An 8,095-nucleotide genomic window follows, 5' to 3' on the forward strand; every position below is an offset into this window, starting at 1 on the left:
ACAACAACTAGACATCATGTGCAAAATGATTTATCAAATAAAATAGTCCATGGCACATGATGCATACATGCTCACTAAGTTTTCTTAGGAACATATATCATGTTCTTAACCTTGGGGCTAAAGAACATGCTATATGTGTTAGGTTGAGGTCCATAAGATGTTGAAGCAATGTTGCTCACATTTATAGTCCTCTTAGGAACCCACTTAAGATTAGTTCCTTTTAGGCCATATTTCTTAATATTGCATTGATATACAAGATGACCACTCATGCAACAATATGTACATTTCTTAAATGGTAGCTTAGACATGAACTTAGGAGGATATTGATTTGTCTTTCTTGGTTGAGCAAAGGGAGGTTTTTGAAAACCAAGTCCATGTTTAGTAGTCTCAACCCTTTGTCTACCAAGGAGAACATTCAAGTTATCTCTCCCACTAGTCATTCTATCAACCATTATTTTCAACCTATCCACTTCATTAGATAATTCAACACATTTAGTACATGAAATAGTGGAAGGGGGGGGTTCACATCATCACATGATCCAACAAGACAATTCATGAAAAGATTTTCATTTTTAAGATCCTCATTGTCTTTCATTAGATCATTTACAATTGTGGTCAAACTATCAACTTTGTTTTGCAAGCAATTTTTCTCATTTTTAATTTTCTTAACCTTAGAGGTTAATTTTTCATTTTCAACTTGCAAGCATTTATAAGCATACAACAAATCATCATATGATGGACCAACCATAGAAGATGTATCACAAGAGGAGCTAGAACTACATATTGAATTAGAATCACATACCGAATCAGAATCCCACATAGAACTAGAAGAGTGGCTAGAATATACCTCATTTTGATCTTTTTCAATTTGTGTCATTAAGCAAAGGTTAGCTTGTTCACTTGATGAGAAGCTTGTGGTACTTGAAGTGTCATCCAAAAATGCCATGTAAGCTTTCTTCTTTTTGCTTTTACCTTTCTTGAATTTGCCATTGTCATATTTGTTCTTTTTGTTCGGGCAGTCCTTTTGGAAGTGGCCTTCCTTTCTGCACTCAAAACAAGCATTGTTTGAGTTGCTTTCTTTTCTACTTTGGTTGCTGGCCCTTCTTCTCCTTTTGTTGAACTTTTTGTTGAAGAACTTGGTGAACGACTTGTTAAACTTTTTCACGAACATTGTCATTTCATCGTCTTCACCGGTGCTTGATTCACTTGAAGAAGTATCAGTACTTTTCTTACTTTGTTTGGATTGGGAAGAAGAAACTTTTAGAGCTATACTTTTTGAATTTTTCTTGTTAAGCTCACGCTTAGCCCTTTTGTTTAACTTCGACTCGTATTCCTGAAGCTTTCCAAATAAGGTAGTAATGGACATTGTGGAGAGATCTTTAGCTTCATAGATTGCCGAAGTCTTTGCATCCCATTCCTTAGTAAGACACCTCAGAATTTTGTTAACTAACAATTCATCATCATGAAAAATATTTAAAGCATTCATTGATGTAACTATATGCATGAAACGTTTTTGCATGTCAAATATAGACTCGCCCTCATACATCTCAAAGAGCTCAAACGCTCTAGATAATGCATTTTGTTTAGAACACTTTACTTCATTAGTACCTTTATGGGTTGTTTCTAAAATAAGCCACATTTCACGTGCGGTCTTACATGAAGATACTCGATAGTATTCATTCTTACCAAGTGCATTAACTATTAAGTTCTTTGCTTTTGAGTTGTATTGGGCACTCTCTAATTCTGCTCTCGTAAACTCTGTGTATTTTTTAAGCACACTTTTACCATTGTCATCTAGTCTAGTTGGAGGCTGATATCCTTCCTCTACACTATACCAAATTTTAAGATCTACCGACTCAAGGAAAATCTGCATCCTTGTTTTCCAGTAGGGATAATCAATCCCATTGAAAAACGGAGAGCGATAGGTGGAACCACCCTCAAGAGGAATATCCTGATGGAAAGAAGCCATAGGATCTTTAACTCTTTGGCAGATAGCCAATCACTCAGAGCACGAAGCTTTGATACCACTTGTTGGGCAAATGGCTTCTTACACAGGACGCTTATGGAACACCTAGAGGGGGGGGGGGTGAATAGGGGTTCTAAACTTTTTCAAAAACTTTTTCTACAGTCCCTATATGCCCAAGATAATTTTTCACAATGCTAAGAACAATGTAGTAACAGAATGCGTACCTTAGCAATTTATAGAGTATAAACGCAGCAATGTAATTTTCTCAAACAAAACAGAAAATGATTAATTCTGCTACAACACTTTTAAACCAGAAATCAGTGTTACTTTAAGTCTCTAAACAGAATATTCGGAAATTAAAACAGAGAGACAAAAGACACGCGATATATCCTAATTTACACCCACTAAGCCTAAGTAGGGTGCTACGTCCAGACTGAAGTAGCTGCAGATATTTTATTAATCACAAGTGTACTAGTTTTACAAACACGCGTCACACAGGCAATCAAACAAAATATCAAAAATCTTCCTAGTTCCTACACTGCTCCAAGCTCTGAGAATACTCTCAAGCCGAACCTACGGAGTTCACCAACTCCTCTCACAAGACCTCCACTCTCCCTAGTGGATTCTTGAGGCTCCAGGCCTTGAGACGCACTCTCAAGCCGAGCACAAGGTCTCCAACCCACACGGTTGCACCCACACTCCTAGGACAAATTTACAGCAAGCAACTACTCCACTTTAACAACCAATACAGAATTTTTCAGAACTTTAACAAGTGAAATAAACCAAAATTACAGTATCCTATCACACCAAATATATCAAGGTAATATCAAACTAAGCTCCACAAATTTATGCCATATGCAGAAAATTAATCCAATGACATATGTATTAAAATCTCTAAAATTAATGCACAAAGGAGCTTGGATATTACACAATTATTTTTCTAATCAATGGACACCAAGAAATCTGATTTAAAAAGAATATCATAATTATAACGAGAAAAATCAGATTTGAAATTTATCTCAAAATTTCACATAAAATTCAGAATTAGTTCTAGATAAATCTTTTAATAATAAACCAAAAGAAATCTGAATTTTAATCACAATATACTTCAATTAAAACAGAAAATTCAGATTTAATATTCCAACAATAAAATTTCTAGAACAATTCAAGATTAGGTTTCTAAACAATAAATGCCAAACAAAAATCAGATTCCAAATTTTAACAGTAAATTTTTATACCAATGAACAACTCAAGATATTTAATATTCAGATTAAACAACTCAAAATCCCTAAAGCATATGAAATAATAGATCTGGAAATTTCAGATTAAATGCTTTAAATCAAAGATTCACAAAATATTTGAGTTTCTTGAGTATACCGTAAAAAGCCCCAACTTTTTGTATCTCTGTAATACCGATTTGAGTTTACTCAGATTATATGTGTTGTGTAAACTCACCAGTACAACATTCCAAAGAAGAAATCAGAACAACGCGCATCCAAGAAAGAAATCATAACAGCGCGCATCCAAGAAAAAAATCATAACAGCGCGCATCGAAGAAAGAACCGATGCCAGAAACGTTTTCAAAAAACTGCTCGCCGCTCGATGTAGTTGTTGACTCACAATTTTTCTTAAGCCTTCTTCAAAGAAAAGTGTTTTCAAACGAAAAAATGTGTAGAAAGAAATAAACCCCTGTGAAAGTGTATTCGGATGAAAGATGAAAACTGAAAGTGATAAAGTGATACTCTTTTCTTTTCTCTCGGTTACAAAAAGAACGCTGTGTGTATTGAAGAAATTGAATAGTAAAGTTTTCCTTTTTGTATTATTCTATATGACTTTTAAAAAGAAAGCTGAACCACTGTACTTGCGTTGGACAAAGCAATTTGTAACTTCATATATGATATATTTAAAAAAACAAAAGTTCACATATTTGTATATATTAATCAACCAATGTCAAAATAAGAAAAGTAGCGCTACATAGATTTAGGTCCGATTCTTTATATATATATATATATATATATATATATATATATATATATACCTTTACTTTTTGGTTTTTATTAAAACAAATTTTTAATATACTTTTCTCTTTTTTTTTTATTAAAACAGATTTTTAAAATGTAATTAAATGCATGAAATACAATGATATGTATTGGAGCTTAGGTAGATACTATATGATATAATGTAGTGTGTAACAAAATATCTAAAAATACCTAACCACTTGTATCTTCAAACTCCAACTTCAATTTGAGACTTCTTGTAAACCCTTTGTCATCATCAAAATATATATTCCATATTCCATAATACGTAGGAGGTCTTCACTTCCATGATAGCTTGCAAGACCTCCTCCTACCATTCAAAAAAACTTGCATGAAAGCTTCCATTATCGTTTGCAAGACCTTCTACCATTCTAGAAAACTTGCATGACAGCTTCGTTGGTAGCTTGCAAGACCTCCTACCATTCAAAAGAACTTTTTTTGAATGCATTAGAACCGTGAGATTTACCAAGAGCTTGTGATTGATGTCTCTTGCACCTTTTCTTTTCTAGCTGACTTTTGAGTCTAGCATTTGTAACTCTCCTTTCTCGAACACGATACGGATCTAAGACTTTTTTGATTTTAATGTATTATGCTCATTTATCTCTTCACCACTAGTCTTACATTCAACTGTAGTCTTATCAATCATGCCACTAATATTTTTTAACATCATTTCCAATCTTTTTATCTAATGATCTAGGTGATCTTCAGCCATTTTGGTTGCTTCATCTATCAATACATCTTTGGTTGCAAAATAAATGGTTTTCTTCATTATTTGACTCATATGAAAATTAATTCTTTGTTTACCACTGCCACAAACCTAGATGCCATTGTTGCTTATACTAAGACCATCTTTAGCATTTTTTGTCCATCTCTTCAAGATATATTGAGAAGGTATTTCAAAAATATTGTGAAAGTTAAGTACTTTCAATGCATGAAGACATAAGAGGCCAACTGATTCAAACTTTCTGCAAGTACATTCAATAGAGCAATTTGCAATTTCAAATGTCACAAAATATTATTTGTCATCACCAGTTTTAACTAACTTGTAACAAAACAAAGTGTCATTTTCATTGATTTTTTCAATTGCCACAGATAAAGATCCAAACAATTCTTCATAGAATTCTTCAAAAATAATTGAGTATATACCCGTGCAACTTGTGCAGTCATACTTGTAATAAAAGAAAATAAATTTTTTCAACTGTACCATTTTCATTCATTTTTTTTAATTGTCACAGATAAAGATTCAAACAATTCTAATACCTTCAAGTTCTTTTACTCTACGAGGTGCGGATTGATTGCACTCAATGTCTTTTTGCAATTATGACCATCGTCTATGCTCCAAAACTTTTTCATAACGAAGTACACATTGAGTTAGAGACATTGTCTTGCAAGTGACAGTACGAAAAACATTATTCATACTCCCACTTCTTTGTGTTGATAAGATGCCAAATGAGAAATAATTCTTACTAAATGCTTGGCACCAATTTGCTCGTAACTCATAATTTTTTTTTTCAACAATGAGCATTTTGAAATATCAACTTTTGTGACTAAACGAGCCCACACCTTTTTAAATTCTTACTTTGATCCACAATTGTAGAGACACCTATTAAATAAAACCTTAAAATCAGGTTTTCTCAAGTAATAAGAAAGATGCTTAGCAGCATTTTGGCCAATATGCCACAAGCAAAGTCGATGTTGAGATCTAGGAAGAACTCTTTTAATAGCGTTGGCCATTGCTTGACACTGATCAACAAAAATTGTTTTAGGTTGCAACCCATCCATTGCTTCCAAAAATGATTCAAATAACCAAACAAAAGACTATTTTGTTTCATTCAATAAGAAAGCACAACTAAAAAAAACAGTTTGCTTATGATGATTTACCCCAATGAAAGGTGCACATGCCATATTACACTTGTTTCTTCTGTAGGTAGTGTAAAAAATGACTACATCTCCAAAGTGATTATAATCTGTCCTTGATATGCCATCACTTCAAAAAAATTAGTCATGCGATTTCATAATCTACTTGCATTGTATAGAAGAAGGATGAGTCATTTACTTGAAGACTTTTAAAATGATTAATAACACTTTGTGCATTTCTTGCTTCAAGAGTCTTGTTTCTTTTACTTTGTAAAAAATTATTACAATCAGATTTTAAAAATCCAACATTTTCAGCTCCTCCAGCAGCTTCAACAAAATATGAATACACACTACATTGTTTTAATCCAGCATTGCCCATATCTTCAATCACATTAGCATGTGCTTCATCCACATGCCTTTGTGATCTTAACGTAGCTCCTGCAAATGATTTCACAAGATCATGATTATGATCCGCTATGAACTTAGAAACAATCCAAGTATCCTTCTCAATGTTAAAACGTATCATAGCTTGACAACCAGTTCTTGTTTCTCTTATTTTTCTTGTCCACATGTGAAGGGTCCGTCAATTTTCTATATCCTTCTTTTCCACAAACATATGTTCTCTGACTTATGGTTCCATCTGCTAATCTTCGATATTTTGATTTTCTCACAGTAAAACCAACCAATTTAGCATATCCATTATAAAACTTATAAGCTTCATCTTCATTTGAAAACATCATTCCAATCTTTGGCTCATATCCATCTTGATCCTTACTCACAACCACCATCATCTCTCTTTGTTCATTGTCATATTCACTGTCGGAACTAAATGAAGATAAATCTGAATATATAAAATTATCCATTTCTTTTTCAATAGTGCTCATTTTCACCATATGCAAAAATCCTACAAAAGATGCTCATTTTACATCATAAAGATGACCAGAAAACTCAAGTTTGGGGTGAATTTTTTTTTTAAAAAAAACACAAGCATATTACAATCAGATTTATAGTAGAAAGAAAAAGAAGAATATGCACATTCTATTTTTACAAAATTGAACAAAGCAGATGAAAAATGATAGTCCCCCATATTATATATAAAAGTCACACACCTCTTTATAACATGCACCTTCCTCTTCACTACAAAATATTATGGTAAATCGGTAATGGAACTCTGGTTCAAAATATTGTGGTAAATCAATAATGGGAAAGGCTTTGACGAACGACAATCAAATTACGGCTAACAGTGATCAGATTTCGACAAACTCCTTGCAAGCTATGGAAGGAAATAGAAAATAATGAGAGAAAAGACAAAGAATGGAGAAGGAAATTGAAAACTTCATTTACAAAGTGAGGCAGGAGAAAAAAAAGGGAAGGGGATGAGGGAAATGAAATAAATATTAATGAATAAAAAATAAAAAATGCCAGCTATTATAATGATATGGATTAATAAGTCTATGTGTAACCTTTTGAACGGCTGGACCACTAAAAGCTAGGTGAGCCGAGATCACTCCAAATTTTCTCGTCCACATCGTAGAGTAGCCACATGTTTAATAATGGCTGTTAAAGAGATTTGAAAAGACAACAACCATATCAATACCCAAAATAAATTCCAATTCTTTTTATCTGATCAATGCATTTATGCAAGGATAGTGTATGTGTATATTATATATATATATATGGTCTCCATTTTCTTCTTTTTTTATATGAAAATTTTTCTGCAATAGCCAATTTTTTAACAAAGTTTGACTAGTAAGACTTTAAAATTATTTTTCTCTCTCTGCCATGTCAGCCAACAATATCTGAAGAGAGAGAGAAATGAAGCAGAATTATTAGTATAACAAAGTCTTATTAATCAGACTTTATTAAAAATTAATTGCTGGAGAAAAATTTCTTATGAGAAAAGAGAAATACATTTGCCATATATATATATATATATATGAGACAGGTTTTACTTACAAATTTTTTTGTTTACAAACTACACTATCTTCTCTCGGGAGAACACTAGGTTTCACTATGTTCTCCCAGGAGAAGATGATGTAAATTGTAAAAATTTGTCAAAAAAATTTGTAAACGGATCCTTCCCCTATATATATATGTGTGTGTGTGTGTGTGTGTGTGAGAGATAGGATCCTTTGACCGAAGTGTCAAATTTCAAATTTGACACTTCATCTGATAGCCGTTAGATAAAAAAAGATCAATGATATCACATACTTACAAATCAGAGTCGTTAATCTTT

At 32.7% G+C, this 8,095-nt stretch overlaps 1 protein-coding gene across 1 annotated transcript; it reads right to left on the minus strand.

Moving 5' to 3' along the window:
* Positions 1-4,819: 4,819 nt before the first annotated feature.
* LOC133300921 (protein FAR1-RELATED SEQUENCE 5-like) lies at positions 4,820-6,722 on the minus strand. The gene is made up of 4 exons (XM_061500502.1): positions 6,474-6,722; positions 6,145-6,361; positions 5,582-5,786; positions 4,820-4,967 (listed from the first exon to the last, which is right to left on the minus strand). Exons 1-4 carry the CDS (start codon positions 6,720-6,722, stop codon positions 4,820-4,822), a joined length of 819 nt encoding a protein of 272 aa, XP_061356486.1.
* Positions 6,723-8,095: the final 1,373 nt, after the last annotated feature.

This window comes from Gastrolobium bilobum, unplaced genomic scaffold (genome assembly GCF_033153095.1).
Source record: "Gastrolobium bilobum isolate Gb01-03AN ecotype WA unplaced genomic scaffold, APGP_CSIRO_Gbil_v1 utg2979, whole genome shotgun sequence".
Lineage (NCBI taxonomy): Eukaryota > Viridiplantae > Streptophyta > Magnoliopsida > Fabales > Fabaceae > Gastrolobium > Gastrolobium bilobum.

What these genes read in the sequence shown, in the direction of transcription:
- LOC133300921 (XM_061500502.1), bottom strand. Translation starts at nt 6,722, where the DNA reads ATGGATAATTTTATATATTCAGATTTATCTTCATTTAGTTCCGACAGT. An exon ending in CCATAAGTCAGAGAACATAT is followed by an intron (nt 6,362 to 6,473) that starts GTTTGTGGAAAA and finishes AACATTGAGAAG; the next exon opens with GATACTTGGATTGTTTCTAA. An exon ending in TGGATTTTTAAAATCTGATT is followed by an intron (nt 5,787 to 6,144) that starts GTAATAATTTTT and finishes CATTTTTGGAAG; the next exon opens with CAATGGATGGGTTGCAACCT.